The sequence below is a fragment of the Scyliorhinus canicula genome, chromosome 17 (genome assembly GCF_902713615.1).
Source record: "Scyliorhinus canicula chromosome 17, sScyCan1.1, whole genome shotgun sequence".
NCBI lineage: Eukaryota > Metazoa > Chordata > Chondrichthyes > Carcharhiniformes > Scyliorhinidae > Scyliorhinus > Scyliorhinus canicula.
Window position 1 is genome coordinate 95,682,458 of NC_052162.1, and position 20,850 is coordinate 95,703,307.

General features: G+C 45.0%; 1 protein-coding gene across 3 annotated transcripts in view; it reads right to left on the reverse strand.

The window, feature by feature from the left end:
* dock11 (dedicator of cytokinesis 11) overlaps window positions 1-20,850 on the reverse strand; it is a 321,886-nt gene that overhangs the window by 57,212 nt on the left and 243,824 nt on the right. For all 3 annotated transcript variants that reach the window (XM_038774333.1, XM_038774332.1, XM_038774334.1), the window contains exons 45-47: window positions 19,689-19,795; window positions 3,559-3,681; window positions 355-468 (exon numbers count right to left, since the gene is read on the reverse strand). In XM_038774333.1, the coding sequence (XP_038630261.1) occupies window positions 355-468; window positions 3,559-3,681; window positions 19,689-19,795 (344 nt within the window). The remainder of the gene's footprint in view (window positions 1-354; window positions 469-3,558; window positions 3,682-19,688; window positions 19,796-20,850) is intronic.

Genomic DNA, 20,850 nt, shown 5'->3' on the forward strand with positions numbered 1-20,850 from the left:
CCTCCTTCTGCACTGTAAATTCGATGGTTTTACGGTGCCTTCAGTGATCTGGTCCCAGGCTCTGAAATTCCCACACTAAATCTCTCTACCTGGCTTTTCTCCATTAAGGCATTCCTTAAAACCTGTTCCTTTGGACAAGTTTCTGGTCATTTGCCCTAACTTCTCCCTATGTGGCTTGGTGCAATATTTTGCCTCACATTGATTCTGTGAAGCTCCTTGGCATGTTTTTATTACATTAAGGGTGCTGTATAAATTCAGTCTGTTGTCGCGAAGAACTTTGGAACACTGAGGTTGAGAAAGATCTCAGAGTGGGGTGAAATTGTGCAGGCTTCCATCTTTCATCAGGTTACTCACCTGACCGTAAAAAGCAACTCGGAAAAATGTTCCCAGTAGTCTCCGCCCAGTGTGAAGGACATGAATGATTTTCTTGTAAGCTTCGTTCAGTGTGTTATATATGAAAGCAAGTTTCTAAAAATAAAAGAGAGGTTTATAAATGTGGTTCGGAGATGTGCCACAAATGATGCTGCACAGACACAAGCCAAACATATTGTAAAAGGTGAGATTGTTAAAGGGCAAAATGTTACTAAAACCTAGTAGTGTCAGGCTCAGACTGAACACCAGCGTGTATATCTCCAGATGCACAGCCGAGTTTTCAGACCAGATGTTCAGGCACTCGATGCAGAGAATCTGTGGGCGGCGTTTACACCACCACACTGCTGGGGTGGGTCTGATAGGTTGGGGTGTCATCTTTAAAAGGTGCCCTAATCAGCTGGAATTAAAAACTACCACATGGACATGGAGGGCATCCCCCATCCCCGCCACAAGCATTGGGGCATACACCCTTACCCACTGTGGGGGTATTGGGGCTCTATTCTCTAACCCCTCCAACCACACAAGTGTTCAGTGTCACCCTCCCTCTTCCCCCTCCTCAGCCCTACTTCTCAGGCATCGCCACCCATAAAGTGAAACCCCCCCCTGCCAACCACATACAAGGTGAACACCCCCCAATGGGGCTCCCAGAGGGTCCGCCAATGGCACTGACCCCTGACCCAGGTTGGCACTGCCACATTGGCAGTGCAAACGCATCCTGGGGCAGTGCCAACCTGTGGCATGGGATGTCCCTCTTCCTCCCTGGGGGCTATATTTATCTTGACTTGGAAATATATCGCCGCTCCTTCACTGTTGCTGAACACCCTCCCTAACAACACAGTGGGTGTACCGACACCTCAAGGACTGCAGCGGTTCAAGAAGACAACTCACCACGACCTTCTGAAGGGCAACTAGGGACGGGCAATAAATGCTGGCCTAACCAGCGACGTCCGAATCCCGGAAATTAATTTATTAAAAAAGCAGTTTCCATTCAACTGGTTTCCATTCTGATAAAGCTGTTGTACACCTTGCCAATGTGACGTCACATTGGTGAGGTATGAATATAGAAATATTTAGTGAGGGGTTTCATGTGGCTGGGAAGCCCTATAATATCATGCCAATGCAATGAAATGTATGGTGGGAACCTTGCCACGTCGCCGGCGAGAGCTGGGGAAAATCAGGAAATGAGGTCTCATCGGCGAGAATCTTCTGTCACAACTCTCACGGGATTTTGCACACGTGTCTACATTTACACTCAAGGTGAATGGAGGAGCAAAATTCCAACACCGCCCCTTCGACACCGGAGACCAGATTTTCCTGATCGGACAGGGTTTGAGGTGTTTCGGGTGGGCTTTAAAAATGATGGGAAGGCAGCAGAAACCTGGTTTCCTGCCCCCATGCCTGACAATGGCAAGCTTCATCAGTGCAGGATAAGCGGGTGGACTGGGGGCCTGCGCATTGATGTCCCGCCATTGCCGGCATTATTACACAGGCGGACATTCAGACCATCCCCAGTTTTCTTGGAATCGGGTCACTTTTGGTTGGCAATATGAATATCGCCAACTCAGAGGTGTCATGAACCTATATTTTGGAGGTGGGAACTGGACCCCCAGGGGATGGGTTCCATGCTCAGCTCTCCTATGATAGTGCCCTATACCTAGCTGGATCCTTCAAAGACGTTCCTATGTTTGTTTGGAATCTGTGGTCAATAGTAGATCAGTTGTATTTAATTACATACCGGTGGAGAATATTAATGAGAGTTTAATTTGAGCAGGTATAAAAATACACTTAATGAAACTGTATGGTTGAGGTAGGTGCACACTTGCCTGCTTTTTCTGTGAATGCTGCAAATGTGGTGACTTTTAGAAGATTTGTTTGAAACATAGGGCAGGGTTCTCTGGCCTCCCAGCCGCGTGTTTCTCAGCTGCATTTACTGGCGGCGAGATTCTCTGTCCTCGCTGACGTCAATGGGAATTGTCAGTGAAGCAACCCCAAGCCGCCGGGAAATCCGCAGGAGGGCGTGGTACTGCCGGAGGGAACAGAGAATCCTACTGCCAACAAACGGTCAGAGAAATCCGGCCAAAGTGTGATTTCTATAAATATGTGTGTCTCATGTTGTGTTTGATGTTCTTACTTTTAATATTGTGCCTTTGTGCTTTGCACTGTATGGCAATGAAGATATGTTTCACTCTGTAAATACATATTAGTTTGACAAAGATTGGTTCCAGTTATGTCAGTAAACATGCAGGCTTTCTTGAATATAACTGCTCTGGCCGGGGGGGGGGGGGGGGGGGGGGGGGGGTAAGAGTGGCTATGACCCCGACCCCATGATCATCACTCATTAATTTGGACTGAAACAAAATGGTCAAATATTCCTGGTGACATGAAACTGGAGTCAATTAATTTCCCGATATGCAAACATTTCCCTTCAAATGAGATGATTATAATGAGGCCACCTGGCAGCCATATCCAAAAAACAGATGGCCTAATTTGGAAAGCTTGGCTAAGTGCCAAGAATGTCAACTCCACTTAATTCAGCAGGCAATGCTGACAAAACCACAGAGAGGAGTGCAAGCATTGCGTGACTGACATTTCTGTTGTAGTAAGTAATTAGTTTATTGATATGCTTTATTCAATGCCGGTATGAGCCTTTACCCAAGATTAAGTGGTGTGCAGTGGAGAGATGCATCTGATTTTGATACTATGAACGCCTATGATTGATTCGAATTTTTATGACTTGGTAGGGGGGGGAATTAATTTCAATGGAAATGTCAGATGGCTATGTTATTTTGGTTGCTGACTTGGGACTGGGCTCCCCCATGGTCCACAACATTTCTGAACTATAAACTATGTCTACTAATGGAACGGGCTTAATTCCATCCAAAGGATGGGTGTTTGCACTGTCCACCTTTGCAATGGACGGGCAAGGGCAGGGGTGCGGTATGCAGGTTCGTTACTTGTACCCTTATCCCACGCCGGTGAAAACTGCTGGAATGTGGATGGGAATCCCGGAATTGGTCATTTCCTAAAGGGTCTACTCCACAAAATCTGAGCCGATGGTTCTCCAGCTCTTGTTGCCAATGGGTGGAAACTAAATGCAACGTATTGGGAGTGTTTTACTGGAGCAGGAAACCCTATTACCAGGACAGTCTCAGGTTCAGCTCTTCTAAATGAACAATGGGCACATACCTCAAATTCTCTCCGTTTCTCATAGATAGGAATGATGAACTTGTAAATCACTGCCATTAACTCATAGCGTTCCGCATTCCACAGCCCGTCTGCACACTTCTCCAATAGCTCCACAAGCACATCCTGCAGAGAACACAGAATATTCACCATGCGACCACAGAGACAGCCAGAGTATTTGAACAAAGCCAAGCCTGTGTTGTATCTGACTGAATCCAACTGTAACTAAACTAGTTTAGCTGACATTTTGGGTGCACCAGTGTTAAATCTTTTAATACTCACTAAGCTAAAAAGGACATTTATCTTTCATAATGTCCAAAAGCACTTTTGAATTAAATTATCATTGTTACGCGAGAAATTACCACAACCAATTTGAGCACAGCAAGATCCACACACACAGCTATTTTATAAAAGCCAGGAAATGTAATTTCGTGACACGGTTAAGGGAAAAATATTGGTGAAGACACCAGAGGAAAACCGCTACACCTCCGAAAATATTTCTGTGGCATCTTTTCTGGCCACATGAGAGAGTAGGGGAGCCTTCGGTTCAATATCTAATTTGACAGTTATCACACTCCCTCAGTCCTGCACTAGAGTTTAATTCTAATAGAGTTAGCCTGGGTTTAATAAGTTCTGTTGCAGTTTTAGCAGGAAGTGAAGCATTTAGTGGTTGGATGAGGTCTTGTGGTCAGCTGTCCACATTTCAGGGTAGCTCAGTCCTTTTATGTTTTCAAAACCGATTCAATACATTTGCCCATTGGTCCCCTGCACGTTTGCTGTTAATTTCAAGCCAAATTACACTAACTCCAAGCTTGTTAGTGACTACAGAACCAGTGTCTCTCTCTATCCTGATGCCCCATCCCAATCTGAAATATGATTTTAGGTAGGGTAAACAGTGTTTGACTAATTTTCTAGAGTTCTTCGAAGATGTAATGAGCAAAGTAGGGCATTTAATAAGGTGCTTCACAAAATGTTAGTAAATAAGGTAAGATCAGATGGTATTCGGGTAATTCATTCACCTGAATAGAAGACTGGCTAACCAAGAAGATAGATAGTTGGGATAAATGGGTCCTTTTCTGGTTGAAAAGATGTATCTAGTGGGGTGCCTTAGGATTTGGTGCTTGGGCCCCAACTATTTACAATCTATATTGATGACTTGAATGTAGGATAGAAGGTACATAGTCAAATTTGCAGATGACATTAAAATAGGTGGGATCTAATTTGCAACGAGGGAATAATAAATTTATAAATGGATATGGAGAGGTTAGGAGAGAGGGCCAAAATTTGGCAGATGGACTTCAACCTGGATAAGTGTGAGGTTATCCATTTTGATCGTAAAAAGGGAAATCAAGCACTCCCTGCTAAATTGCAGGTACAACAAAGCCTCCTCTACACTGTCTTAGCAACATGCCTCACTTTTGCACCAGTTCCCATTATCCAAACCTCTTGGGAGTGCAGTCACAAGAGTCTAATGGACTTCTCCTGTGCTGTAAAAGTTGTGTAATTCTGTGGAGGGAGTTGGCCAACGAGTACCAAATTAAGGGTATCTCCTCCAGTCAGAGCAGGATGGGCACTGCATAAACCCAACTCACATAATATCCTGGCAGCCCATCCAGGCCTCGAACGCAGGGGTCAGAAGGGAAAGGTCAGAGTCTAACTCTCCGTGCCACCTAGTTCCCCAGTTCTACATCCTGAAGTTCCTTAAACATCACACTATTGGGTTACCCTTCAAGATGGGGGTTCCAAAAACTGGCCTGAAATAGCACACATTGTATATTTCCATTGTGAGATGGAATTGAAGAACCACACATGATGGCGGATCAAGGTGGGACTATATCATTAAGCTTGGAAATTAAAGAAAAATCACCAAATCAGTGGTAAATTTCAGCTCAACTACAATTCAAACCTCAGTTAATTTCCTAGAATCATAGAATTTACAGTGCGGCAGGAGGCCATTCGGCCCACTGAGTCTGCACCGGCCCTTGCAAAGAGCACCCTACTTAAGCCCTCGACTCCACCCCATCTCTGTAACCCCACCTAACCTTTTGGATGCTATGGGGCAATTTAGCATGGCCAACTCACCTAACCTGCACATCTTTGAACTGTGGGAGGAAACCAGAGCACTCAGAGGAAACCCACACAGAAGTGGGGAGAAAGTGCAAACTCTACACAGACGGTCACCCGAGGCCGGAATTGAACCCAGGACCCTGGAACTGTGAGGCACCAGTGTTAACCACTGGAAACTTACACTGATTGAGGAACAAGTGTAAACTGGAACACCTCAAAGTTTTATATACAGATCTATGTTTATGCGCAGATATAGATATATGTTGCATTAGAAATTCCACCAAACAGATTTGCACTTATGAAGCATATTTTGATCTCAGGATGCGCCACAGAATTTCACAGCCCTTTGTCTCCATGATGAAATACAGTCACTGTCATAAAGTAGGACACACAAAGCAAGCTTTCGCAAACAACGATACAAAGTTTTTCAGGCAATCTGTCTTATCAATAATGATGGTTGAGGCAAAGAAAATGTTGCCTGGGACCCAAGAAATGCACTTACAATAACCCCCCACGAGGCCATTGGGAAAACCGTATTTGATCTCCTCGTGGGGCTCATGGAATACGAGCTTCCCCATCGGCCGGAGGCACACCCAGCTGGGGCTCGGATGATCAACCTTACAAGCCGGCCCGCATGGGGACTGTGAAGTGTACATAGTTTGCTGCCGTGGTCAGACATTTGTTACCTTAAATAAATTCTATGTTCATCCTGGTTTCCTGGTCATTAAAGCCCTCCTCTTTTTTCAACTAGTGTCATGGGACCTTTTACGCCCCGAGAGGGCAGATGCAACCTCAGTTTAAAATCACATGCCAAAGCTGGCAAGTGTGGTGTTCTTTGTGATTCTTGTTCTCAAGATGGATCTTGTAGTGTTCACAAAGACCACAGAAGCTAAGTTCATTAACAAAGCTAACTTTTATTTCCACTACTTATTAAAGCTCGACCATTTACTCCTATAGTAAACAATAATCTAGTAATCTACTATCTACACTCTACTAACACTAGTTTCTACACTCTATCTATAACTGTACTCTGACCTCTTCTCTGCACTCTCTCCAGCCCTCTCCCAGAAGCCTGCGAGTCAGTGCTGGATATAGTTCTACATCTAGCTCCATCTAGTGGTTTATAATGATATTACATAAACCCTTTGTATTCTGAACATTTCACATAATGTCACAGCAAGCTTTGAGAAAACAGCACCCCCTCAGTACTGCCAATCTTGATAAACCTCCAGGTACTCCGGTTTCCTCCCACAGTCCAAAGATGGGCAGGTTAGGTGGATTGGCCATGATGAATTGCCCTTAGTGTCCAAAAAGGCTAGGTGGGGTTACTGGGTTACGGGGATCAGGTGGAGGCAGAGGGTGTTCTTTCCAAGGGCCGGTGCAGACTCAATGGGCCAAACGGCCTCCTTCTGTAAATTCTGTGACTGGGGCTTATACACACGATTCCCCGACATGGATGAGAGGTGACTTGATTGAATCATATAAACTCCTGAGGGGTGTTGACAGGGTGAATGTGGAGAGGATGCTTCCTCCAGTGGGAGAATTTAGAACTAGGGGTTAGTGTTTAAAAATTAGGAGTCTCCCGTTTAAAACACAGATGAGGCAAAATTATTTATCTCATAGAGTTGTGAGCTTTTGGAACTCTCTTCCTCAAAAGGTGGTAAAGTCAGAGACTTTGAATAGTTTTAAGGCCGAGCTGAGGTTATTATCCAATCAGCCATGATCTTATTAAATGGTGGAGCAGGTTCAAAGGGTTGAATGGCCTCCTCCCGCTCATTGTTCGTACATTCGTAAAGCTGACTCTAAACTTTGAAATGTCTAGACTGGCAACTGTGTCTCCTTGATGCCATACATTTATAGGATGGCTACAGCAAGTAACTTCTGAAAAGAGTCTGTAAAGGGAACTCCAGTAACCAGAAGAAAACAAAGATTGTGGAACTAAGTGCGCGTGAGTCAGTGCTCTGCAAACAACAGCTTAGGTAAGAGGTTTAGCCGGACCACAGATATGGAGAACTCAGCCATAAGAATGTACATAGAACGAAAATGTCATATCAGATCAACTGTTTGACCAGGGGAGTGGCTTGAGATGGTAGTATGGAATTTAAGGATCTTGAGGTATGCTTGAAGAAGGTGCTACGTATTGAAGAAGGTATTTCCAATGCGGTGTATCTAAGAGGTTGGCTGAAGGGTATAAAGGAAAATTTTTACATTTGTGCAGCACCTTTCATGATCCCCAAACATCCCATTGCGCTTCACAGCCAATGGAATTATTTTTGAAGTTCAATCACTGCTTCGGTGCAGCAAATTTGTGTAGAACAAGCGCCCACAAGCAGCAAAAAAGATTCAACAGATAATTTTGTTTGGGTGACGTGTGAGGGATAGGTATTGGCCAGAACACCACTCTCGTGTATTTTTTCGATGAGTACCGTAGGATATTTTACAAACGCCTGAGAGGGCTGACAGTGCCCCAGTTTAATGTTTCATTGGAAAGACTGCACCCCGACAGTGGAGAACGTACTTGGGGTGCGCCCAGCTTTCTGAAGGGAAACTTGAGCCTGTGATTTTCTGACTCACGAGGTGAAAGTGATGCACTGAGCCATGGCTACACACTCTCCATATGGCCCCGAAAAGCCATCGCCGCAAAGCCAGAATAGTAGCCATGCTGCACCAGTGTTAAAGTTATTCACTGCAAATCATGAGCTAGGGCTCAGACCAAACTGGATCGAGATTGGAAACACAGACCTGTTTCAGCAAAGCATGAACTGAATCCTTTCGTTGCTATAATTGACACGGAACTTCTCTCACTTGAAAAATGGAACCACTTGAGGATCAGGTATTATTCTGTAAGACTGCATGCCTCACTTCACCAAACACCCATCAAAATATGGATTCTTTCCTGAATCCTAGCGCTTGCCACCAGTTTTATTTCTTACCGAGTGCATTGATTCTTTGATCTGTCCCCTCGCCCTGGTTGTGTAAAACCCGCAAGCAGTAATTCCAAGAGAAACCATTCAGAACATTGGCAGTCAGTTTAGCCTCTCGAACATGTTCCACCAATCTATGAGATCAGGGATGATTAAAAGCTCAACCTGCCATCACACTGGGTCACTTACCTGGGACAAATCTCTCGATTTTCACCTCAAAAATCTGATTTGGTTTGCAAAAGACAAATGTGATGTGAGAAAGAATTCTTCCACACAGCGAGTGGCACGGGTCTGGAATGCGCTGCTTTCGAGGAATCGAGGTTTTTAAGAGGGCATCGGAGGATTATTTGAATAGAAACAGTGTGCAGGGGGATGGGGAAAAGGCAGGGGAATGGCACTAAGTCATGATGATCGTTTGGAGAGCTGGTGCAGACACGATGGGCTAAACGGCCTCCTTCTGCACTGTAACAATTCGGTGATCTCCAACCACCCCCATCACAGTCTCCTGTGGGAGAGCACCACATTTTGTGTCAAAAATGCTTCCAGATTTCACTCACGGTCTGGCTCTAATGTAAGGGCCTATTCCCCTTGTTCTTAATACCCTCAACAGAGGAAATAGGTTCCCTGTATCTACCTTAATGGGGCTGGTTTAGCACAGTGGGCTAAACAGCTAGCTTGTGATGCAGAACAAAGCCAGCAGCGCGGGTTCAATTCCCGTACCAGCCTCCCCGAACAGGCGCTGGAATGTGGCGACTAGGAGCTTTTCACAGTAACTTCATTGAAGCCTACTTGTCACAATAAGCGATTATTATTATTATTATAATGAGTCCACTCAACGTGTTGAACATTTTGTTCGGGATTACCACGGGGGACAATGCCAGAACAGAAAACAAAGCGGTTATACGATGCAAGGCTTTATTTCAAAGGCTTGCAGATTGGCAGAGAGGCGAAGCAAAGCTGACAGCCGGGGGTGGTGAGGGTGCAGCCTGGAAAAGGAGGCAGCAGTCTGAGGGGCTGAGAAGGGGAGGGGGGGGGGGGGGCATCAGCCTGTGGAGGTGGGGGGGGGAGGCAGCTTGGGATGCAGAGGGGCAGCAGCCTCTTGGGCAGGTGGATGGCCGGAAGCTGAGAAACTGGGGGAAGATGGGGGGAGTGGGGGGTAAAGAGTTACATCGGCCTGTTGAATGAGGAGGGGATGGGGGTGGGGAAGGCGGTTGACCCACAGCCTGAGTGGGTGGAGGAGGGGCAAAAGCCTGTTGAGGGTGTGTCCAGCAACCCGACAGCAATCTTAAGAGCGGGGGTGAAGTATCTAGCAGCTTGAATAATGAGAAATACCATGATTTTATGGTTTAGAGGGTGTTAAGTTACACTGGAGGAAGCGGCGATGGGTTGAGATTTCCCCACACAAAGAGGAAGTCTAATTAGAAGATAAATGTAAGCAAACAGGATCTGAAACCAGTTACAGAACAGATAGAAATTTAAACCACAAATGCCGAAAACCCAAATAAAAGTGTAAAGGACTGGAATTTCATTGTGGTCTAGTCAGCTATCAGAATAAGAAATATAGGGCGAGATTCTCCCAAAACGGGAGAAATCGTAAAGCTGGCGTAAAACCCGGGCGGGTTTTACGGCAGCGCGCCCCTTCCCGACGGGGGACCGATTCTGGTCCCCGGTCGGGGCTAGCAGCCCGACGCCGTAGGCTCCGGCAAGACGGGCTTAACGAAAATCGTTAAGCCCGCTTACCGGAGTTAGCGCCGGCTGACGCGTCATATGACGTCAGCCGCGCATGCGCAGTTTGGAAGACTCCAACCCGCGCATGCGCGGGTGACGTCATCGCGTTTTTGCGCGAAACCCGCGCATGCGCGGGCCGGGTTGCCCCTCAGCCGCCCCGTGAATGGATACTGCGGGGCGGCGGAAGGACAAGTAGTGCGCGGGCATCGGGCCCGCTGCCCGCGATCGGTGCCCACCGATCGCTGGCCCATGGCACCCTTGGTACGGCCGTGGTACTGCCGTGCCAATCGGTGCCATGGTTATAAAAAGCGAGTTTGTGACGCCGTTTTTACGAACGGCAAGACCAGGTGTGTTTGCCGTTCGTGAAAACGGCGGAAAGGGCTGGGACTTCGGCCCATCTAACAGCTGAGAATCGCTGCCGGCCGTAAAAAAACGGCGGCAGCGATTCGGGTCGGGTCTTCGGCGAGGGGGGTGGGAGAATAGCGGGAGGGCGGCAAAAATGTCGGGAAGGCCCTCCCGCTATTCTCCCACCCGTCGTGGGGGGCGGAGAATTTCGCCCACAGGTCGACATTTCAGCGGGGCGAGGGCGAGGCGGGGGGGGGAGGGGGGGAAGGTTCCCAACGCTCTGACAATAAACTGTCTCTAAAATCTGTTTTTTTTCTCATAAATACTAGCTGCCTTGTGTGTTATCTGCACCTAATGATGTCTTAGGATCGGACAGTGTGGAAGGAGTCCACCGTGTCTGTGCCAGCATTTGGAAAGAGTTGTCCCAATTCATCCCACTTTCCCCTGCTCATTTCCCAGAACGCTGAAACGACAGGCTGGGACTTTTTCTTTTCCCTGTGATCTTCATGCTGACTTTCATCGGGTGACATTTCACTGGGGAACTCTGCTGAGAACCTGACGACAAAAACTAATTGACTGATTTTTATCTGTGCAGAAGCATACTGTGCAATCCCAAAAAGGTGCTCTGAGGCAAAGGAAGCACCGCGAGCCAGAATTTACCGTTGCCGCCAGGCACCATTTGTTCGACTTGTCCATTTTATTTCCAAGACAGTTTGCATTGGAGGACAGGAAGGGAGAGGTCCAAGTTACACAACATCCTACACCTAAAGGGTACCTGGGATCTGTGGGAATTGGGCTAGAAACTGCGTGCCACTTCAATAAATCAGATTTAACAATTAGAACATAGAACAGTACAGCACAGAACAGGCCCTTCGTTCTGTGACAATTGTTGAATGAAAGGCGTTGTAAGTTGTGGTGATATGCCTGTGAATATTATACACTCAGCAATGTGACCTCCCACCTGCAGGTGGTGTCAGGTTTCGTCGATCATGTCACATCTGGCTCTCGCCAGAAGTTGTAAGGCATCCACCAGGACAGTTGCACAGAAGGATAGATAGTTACAGGACAGTCTATGTAACTCAATCAGTAGCTTAGTTTGTAGAACATTCATGAGCCCATCAATAAATCATCTTTCTAGTTAAGTCACCAGCAGTTCTGTATGAGTCATTGCAAAGTCAAGGCTACAGAACATAACAGAAGTGCCAGTCAAAATGAGTAAATTCTAATCAGATACGGAAAGCAAAATAAAGAGAAGAAAAAGAAAGATTGGATTAATTCAAATCTGAAGGCATGTGGCTCCACACTTATAAAGTTAAGTTTCAGTGTCCCAGAGGTTATTAGACAGTAATTAATATCTATCATATTGTTAAAAACAATAATTAGACTTAAACAGGTAAATCAAAACTTTGTGTGGTGACTTTAGTCTTTATCTTTACAGTGTAAAACAGAAATTTCACACTAATCAATGCTTTTGAATCACATGACCAGATTCTGTTTTTGCGTAGATGTCTTTGTGGGTTTCCTCCGGGTGCTCCGGTTTCCTCCCACAAGCCCCGAAAGATGTGCTTGTTAGGTGAATTGGACATTCTGAATTCTCCCTCAGGTGCCAGAATGTGGCGACTAGGTGATTTTCACAGTAACTACATTGCAGTGTTAATGTAAGCCTACTTGTGACAATAATAAAGGTTATTATTATCAAACAGTAGTAATGACGCTAGGAATGGCATTAAACAGGAAAATCGAGATCCGTGCGATAAAGGAACATCTGTAATTATGGATGACTTTAATCTGCATATAGATTGGCCAAATCAAATTAGTAACTATACCGCAGAGGAGGAATTCCTGGAGTATACAGGGGATTCTGGATCAATACACTGAAGCCCAATTCGCAAAGAGGCCATCCCAGGCTGGGTATGGCATTCTAGTTGAGTGAGGACCCTTGTGAATGAGTGACCACAATATGATCAAATTCTTCATAAAGTTGGTGAGTGATGTAGTTGATTCTGTGACTTGGGTCCTGAGTCAAAATAAAGGAAACTACAATGGTGTTGAGGTGTGGGTTGGCCATGATGGACTGGGAACGCTACTTAAAGGGATGACGGTGGATAGGCAATGGCAAACCCACTATTTTGAAAATGTGACAAATCTGTTCAATTTCTTCAAGGATGTAACTGGTAGAGTTGATGAGGGGGAGCCAGAGGGTGCAGTTTATTTGGTCTTTCACAAGGCTTTCAACAAGTTTCCACCCACATAAAAGATTAGCATGTAGAATTAAAGTACTTGGGATTGGGAGCAGTGTACTGAAATTAATAGAAAACCGATTGGCAGACAGGAAACAAAGAGTAGGAATAAATAGGGTCTTTTTCCAAGTGGAGATCGGTGCTTGGATCCCAGTTATTCACAATGTATATTAATGATTTAAATGGGAGAACAAAATGTAATATCTCCAAATTTGCAGATGACCCAATGCTGGGTGGGTAGGTGAGCTGTGAGGAGGATGCAGAGATGCTTCAGTGCGATTTAGACAGCCTGAGTGCGTGGGCAAATGCATGGCAGATGTAGAATGTGGATGAATATGAGGTAATCCATTTTTGTAGCAAAACAGGAACACAGATTATTATCTGAATGCCTATAGATTGGGAAAGGGAAATGTGCAACAAGACCCGGGTGCCCTTGTAAACCAGTCGCTGGAGATAAGCATACAGATGCACCGGGCGGTAAAGAAGGCAAATAATATGTAGGCCTTCATAGCGAGAGGAGTCGAGTACAACAGCAAGGATGTTTTGCTTCAGTTATACAGGTCCTTGGTGAGACCACACCAGGAATATTGTGTGCAGTTTTTGGACTACTTATTTGTGGAAGGGCATTCTTAAAATGTGCAATAAAGGTTTACCAGACTGATTCCTGGGAAGGTGGGACTGAAGTTATGAGATGAGACAGATTCGGCTCAGATTATATTCATTGGCGTTTAGACGAATGAAGGGGAGGGGGAGGATCTCATGGAAACCTATAAAATTCTCTCAGGACTGGACAGGATAGATGCAGGAAGGATGTTCCCGATGATAGGGGAATCCAAAATCAGGGGTCACAGCCTAAGGACATGGGGTAAACCATTTAGGACAGAGAAGAGGACAAATTTCTTTGCCCGGGAGTTGTGAGCCTGTGGAATTCACCACCGCAGAAAGCAGCCGAGGCCAAAACATAGTTTGTTTTCAAGAAGGATGGCAGGGTGGCACAGTAGTTTGCACTGCTGTCCCACAGCGCCAGGGACCCGGGTTCAATTCCAGCCTCTGGCTGTCTTGAGTTTGTATATTCTCCCAGTATTTGCGTGGGTTTCCTCCGGGTGCTCCGGTTTCCTCCCACAGTTCAAAGATGTGCAGGGTAGTTGGATTGGCCAACCTCATTTGCCCCTTAATGTCCAGGGATGTGCAGACAAGGTTCAGGGTTACGGGGATAGGGCAGGGTGGACAGTGAGTGCAAATGGGTAAAGTGCTCAATCGAAGGGTTGGTGCGGACCCGACCTCCTACTGAATGGTAGGGATTCTATGCTTCTAATGCAGTAAGATATAGCTCTTGGGGATAAAGGGATCAAAGCATATAGAGGGAAAGCGGGAACAGGTTACTGAGTTGGATGATCAGCGATGATCATAATGAATGGTGAAGCCGGCTTGAAGGGCCAAATCGCCTCCTCCTGCTCCTTTTTTCTATGTTTCTAGATAATGTGGTCACCATGGCCTTCCTGCTTGTGGGATCTTGCTGTGTAGAAATCCGTTGCTGTATTTCCTATTTTGCAACAGTGTCAACACTTCTAAAGTTGTTTATCAAGTGTGACCTGCTCTGCGCATCCTGAGATTGTGAACGATGCTGTAGAAATACCAATCTTCATTTTACTTTTGTTTCTGCACTGGTTCAGCTACTTTACTTTCGTTTCCCTTTTTGTGCCTCTCTACCTATTGCTAAACTCCCCATTACAGAGTTGCTTTAGGCTGCAGGGAAATGTATCAACATAGGATACTGGCAGTGACGACATGCAAGGGAAATAACAATAATTGCTATGTGGAAACTGGATCAGTGAACAAAGCTGCAAGTTTCAACAAACTTCCTCAATCTAGGGCAGCACGGTAGCATTGAGGATAGCACAATTACTTCAAAGCTCCAGGGTCACAGGTTCGATTCTGGCTTGGGTCACTGTCTGTGCGGAGTCTGCACATCCTCCCCGTGTGTGCGTGGGTTTCCTCCGGGTGCTCCGGTTTCCTCCCACAGTCCAAAGATGTGCAGGTTAGGTGGATTGGCCATGATAAATTGCCCTTCGTGTCCAAAATTGCCCTTAGTGTTGGGTGGGGTTACTGGGTTATGGGGATAGGGTGGAGGTGTTGACCTTGGGTAGGGTGCTCTTTCCAAGAGCCGGTGCAGGTTCGATGGGTTGAATGGCCTCCTTCTGCACTGTAAATTCTATAATACAAAAATAGTCTGCTCTGCTGAAGGTGTACAGATTTAAAATCATACGTTCAATTATCGTTAAGGTGAAACATTACCAAAAGATACAATGGTGTTCACAAACAGTCTGGGGTCGAGATCACAGTCTGCATGTTCAGCTGTTAATATGCGCCTGTTTTTAAATGCCGCAGCCTTTTAAGTGTACTGCTCAATACTTTCCTCCATTTTCTGGAACTATTCATCAGACATGATCTGATTGAATGACAAAACCGATGTGAGTGTGGTCTACTCCCGACTAACGTGGGGAGGTGGCGACAATGTCACTAGACCAGTAATCCAGAGGCCCAAGCTGAGTGGGTTGAAATCCCACCACAGCAGCTAGTAGAATTCAAATTTAATGAATATATCTAAACTATAAGGCTCATCCCAGTAATAGTGACCATGGAACTATTGATTGTTGTAAAAATCCACCGGGTTCATTAATGTCTTTGAGGGAAGGAAATCTGCTGTCCTTATCTGGTCTGGCCTACATCTGACTTCAGACTCACAGCAATGTGGATGACCTCTTAGATGCCCTCGGAAATGGCCGAGCAAGTTTCTCGGTTCAACAGCAATTGGGATGTGCAACAAATGCTGGCCTTGCTAGCAAAACCCATAACCCATGAAAGAATTTTTTAAAAACACGCTGTTCCGAGGTCCCTATATTTTGAGATTAATTAGAAGTCAATCGCTGTTTTTGAGTAAAGTCTTCCTCTGGATTGCAAGAGAACTTGCTTCAGGGATTAATTTATTGAGGTTGGGGTGAGGGAGACTATTTTTCTGTTTAAAATGACAGCAGTGTAACTTGTTATTATTTTAGTAATGTGATTCAGTTGAACTGAAGAAAAGCACAAGAATGACACTTTCCAATGTGACATGGCGAACTCTTTCCATGTACAAGTTCCAAAGAGTCATCATAGTGGACTGGAACTGTTAACTCAGTTTCTCTCTCCACAGATGTTGTCGGACTGGCTGAGTCTTTCCAGAATTTTCTATTTTTATTTCTTTCTAAGTACAGTTGGACAGCCATTCAAATCATGAACAAACCATCTGGTCAGTTCTAGGTAGGAAATTACACAGGCATCTTAAATAAAACCACATATCCTCAGCTCGTACTTCACATTCACTCAAAGTTGCACCTGGATTGGGGTCTACCATTTTTCATTCGAACTTGGATTACAGGGTAATTAGATAAGAGTGTTTAGAATTATTAAAGGAGGGGATAGGGTGGGAGTGGCCCAGTGCTTCAGCAGGTTATGTTCTGATAACAAAAGGAATGTATAACCAAACCATTTGCATGAGATTATGCAGTGTTCTGAAAGAAGGAGGGACGCCATGGATGCAGACAGGTTTGATTTTGGGGCCTCACGGTAGCATGGTGGTTAGCATCAATGCTTTACAGCTCCAGGGTCCCAGGTTCGATTCCCGGCTGGGTCACTGTCTGTGTGGAGTCTGCACGTCCTCCCTGTGTGTGCGTGAGTTTCCTCCGGGTGCTCCGGTTTCCTCCCACAGTCCAAAGATGTGTGGGTCAGGTGGATTGGCCATGCTAAATTGCCCGTAGTGTAAGGTTAATGGGGGGGGATTGTTGGGTTACGGGTATACGGGTTACGTGGGTTTAAGTAGGGTGATCATTGCTCGGCACAACATCGAGGGCCGAAGGGCCTGTTCTGTGCTGTACTGTTCTATGTTCTATGTTCTATTTGAAACAAACATGAATGGAAAACAAGACACGACAGAAGTCTTATTTTTGCCGATTTGTCCAAATTGACAAAAGCTGAACCAATTTCATACAGCTTGATTGTTCTTTCTGGAAGTACTTGTATGATCAATTCAGCTGCCTGGCCCCACCATCCAGGCCCATTCTTGAAGCATGGTTTTGTACTTGAAGACTGAAAACATCCAAGGCACAGTGCCCTGGAATTAATTCCCAGCCCATGGAAAATGTGGATAATCGTGAAGGTAAGAAAAGATAAATATTTTGTTTGCGGTTATGAGAAAATGTTTTTGTAAAAGGGAATAAAGGAATAAAAAAAAAAACAGGTTAAAGGAAGATGGAGAACAGGTAGGGAGGTGGATTAAAGACCAGGAAGAGATTAGCCAGGATCTGATTGAATGGTGGAGCAAGCTCGAAGGGCTGAATTGCCTCAGTCTGCTCCTAATTCCTATGTTCCTATGAAAGAACAGCTTGGTCCAGCTGGCAGAGCTTACTGCCCCCATCACTGCACAAAACACAGGCTGAAACTTGAATGCAGGGAGGAGGGAATAGTCTATTCCAGAGCAGTCATCATTCTTAATCTGGGGATTGATCTGCCTATTCTAGTGATATAGATGAAAGTTGAAGAGCCAGTGACACTACTTGAAGATGGCAGCACGGTAGCATGGTGGTTAGCATAAATGCTTCACAGCTCCAGGGTCCCAGGTTCGATTCCCGGCTGTCTATGTGGAGTCTGCACGTCCTCCCCGTGTGTGCGTGGGTTTCCTCCGGGTGCTCCGGTTTCCTCCCACAGTCCAAAGATGTGCGGGTTAGGTGGATTGGCCATGCTAAATTGCCCGTAGTGTCCTAATAGTAAGGTTAAGGGGGGGAGTTGTTGGGTTACGGGTATAGGGTGGATACATGGGTTTGAGTAGGGTGATCATTGCTCGGCACAACATCGAGGGCCGAAGGGCCTGTTCTGTGCTGTACTGTTCTATATTCTATGAATTGTTCAGACTAACAATTATAATAGTCACTATACCTGTAAATAATCCATTGGACATGAAGTACTGAAACAATTGAGTGTTAATGGTATGTTAATTATGTTGGTTGAAATACACAGATAAAGGGCATTGTTTAAGTGCTTTGAGCACTTATAAAGAGAGACTGCTGGGTCACAGGGTTGATAGGTAAGAAACAGGCGTTATTCTGTTTTTCAGAATTCTGTCAATAAACCAAATACAAAGAAAAGTTTTATTGTCCAGTTTCATACTTCACCAACTGGTTTGGGATCAAGAAAACCAAGCGTGGTGATAAAGATAAATACAAGACTTTCTTTCAGATGTTTTTCACTGAACTTTCAAGAAATGTAATGGTCTTTCCACAAACAAAAGTAACTTGGAGGCTTTTGGGTGATCTCTGTATACCCATGTTCACAATCCTTGGGAATAACACAGGTGAAAGAGCAATGAATTTCCATTTATAATCGGCCAGAAGAAAATTCGCTACAAAAAAATGTGGCCCATCTTGGTTCAGCCATTCAGAGACAACCTATCTTTGCCCTCCCTTTTCCACCATGCAGTTAGCCACTGCCATATAGGCAAAAGCTACAACTAATTTGCAGACATTACCACCCAGGAACAATAATGGAAACAAATGAGCAGTTAACCTATTTTATCGGTGTGAATAATAGGAAAGAGATTGGTTGGGCCATTGGGAAAATTCCCTGTTCCCCCTTCCAATTGTGCTTTGGGATCTATAATGTCTATGAATAGATAAGAGGTTTGTGGTCATACAGAAACATGCAGAATCAGATAGTGTGAAGCACTCCCTGTGTAGTTCAATGAAGTGAAACTTGGATTATTGTGATGAATAAAGGACACTTTTGTATAGACTGTATTATATATATATATATACCTGCTGCAGTAAAGTTTTTAAAAGCCTATGTTAAGTTATATATATCTGTTGCAGTAATATGTTTGAAATTCCTGATTTAACATATAGACAGTCTGCAAAATATGCAATTAAGAGGTCATAAAAGGTGAGGTCATGATTCATTTTAACCATTTACTTGTTTACAAAGAGATACCTAATGGAACATTGTTATGATTGCTGGAGATTCCCTGGATAGCAGATAATTTGAGACATTGAGCTGGATTCTCCGCCCCACCACGCCACTTTTCAGCCTCGACCCGCCGGCAGGATTCTCCGTTACGCCGGCCGGTCAATGGGGTTTCCCATTGTGGGAAGCCCCACACCATCGGGAAACCCCCGGGCGCTGGCAAAATGGAGAATCCCACGGGTGGAGAATCACGCCCATTGTGCTTAGACTTAGGTAAGCCAGTCATGGCATATCGGAGTGGGATATAAACGATGTAATTAATGGGAAGAGCCAGATCTGTAGCAAGCAGTTTTGGCTGTAGGATTCTTTAGTCTGACAAAGGCAGAAGGATCTGAAGGCTGAAAGGGTCTCGCGCTTGCTCCAAGCAGTTTTTCCAAAAAAGCTCTTCACAGAGTACAGCAAGTATCTCTATTTTCTCTAACTTTATTTACAAGTGGCTTTTGACCTGTAATGAGCTTTGCTTAATTGAAGATAGAGAAGTTATAAGTTAGTAGTTAAAGTATTTCCTTTTATTTTAAAAATTATTTAACTAAAGCTATTTCCATGATATCTGATCTGGGTACCATAACATTATGTTCTCCAGCCTCTGGAGTTGGGAATCTCAGACTCAAGAGATGAGGGTGCTACTAGTCCACCAGGTTGAAGATGTCAAGGTGATGAGGAGTGAAAACCAAACCATCCAAAGTCCACACGGTGTAGTTTTCACACTTGAGGTGTTTTTACTTGAAGGGATACCTATAGGAATGGATAAAATAACTAATCGATGTTGAACCCTTACCTCAGTGTCATGGACATCCTGCATTCCGGCATCCTCTTTCATTGCAGCTTCTTCCTCAATGTTGGGAGTGATTGCTTTGAAGGCTGCACAGCCTTTGGGAAACAATTCTGAGAGGGGAGGAAGAATAATACTTTAAGCATAGACATATTAAAAATGAATTATATCTGAGCAGCTCTTCCTTGTTCACACCTAGCAGACTGGAATTTTTCATAGAATTTACAGTGCAGAAGGAGGCCATTCGGCCCAGAGTCTGCACCGACTCTTGGAAAGAGCATCCTACCCAAGGTCAACACCTCCACCCAAATCCCATAACCCAGTAACCCCACCCAACACTAAGGGCAATTTTGGTCACTAAGGGCAATTTTGGTCACTAAGGGCAATTTATCATGGCCAATCCACCTAACCTGCACATCTTTGGACTGTGGGAGGAAACCGGAGGAAACACACGCACACACGGGGAGGATGTGCAGACTCCGCACAGACAGTGACCCAAGCCGGAATCGAATCTGGGACCCTGGATCTGTGAAACAATTGCGCTATCCACAATGCTACCGTTTAATGACAAAACTCTTATTCACTGCAATGTTGCCTGACCTGTTTATTGTGTTTTTTTTAAAGCAAGTTCTGTTTCTATATCGGATTTTCCGCAGTATTGTTTTCAGGAGGGTGGAACAGAGAGTACTCCCCATCTGTCGAAATCTGCAATGTTCTGCTGAGAAACTCTATTAACAGGGAGTGAAATCAGTCTTTACTGGGTGTGTACATCAAGCTGGTAGCTATCCAGCAGCCCGTGTTATTCCACAAGCCGTTTCCTTTTCCATTACTTGATAAAAGTCTGGAGTCGGTCACTTTTTTGTTGACAAACAACACTCTGTGCTCCTCAACTCATTATAATCTAAAGTAAGGCCGCCAGAACACCATAAGACTACAAGACATAGGAGCAGAATTAGGCCACTCGGCCGATCGAGTCTGCTCTGCCATTCAATTATGGCTGATATTTTATCATCCCCATTCTTAGACCTTCGCTCAATAACCCCTGATCCCTTTAAGGCCATATTGCAGCCAGCAACTTGCACTGGCTACAAATAACTCAAGATTAAGTGCTTATGACAAGGGTAGGACACTCAACTTTTAAAGAAAAACATGGATCAGATTTTCCAGC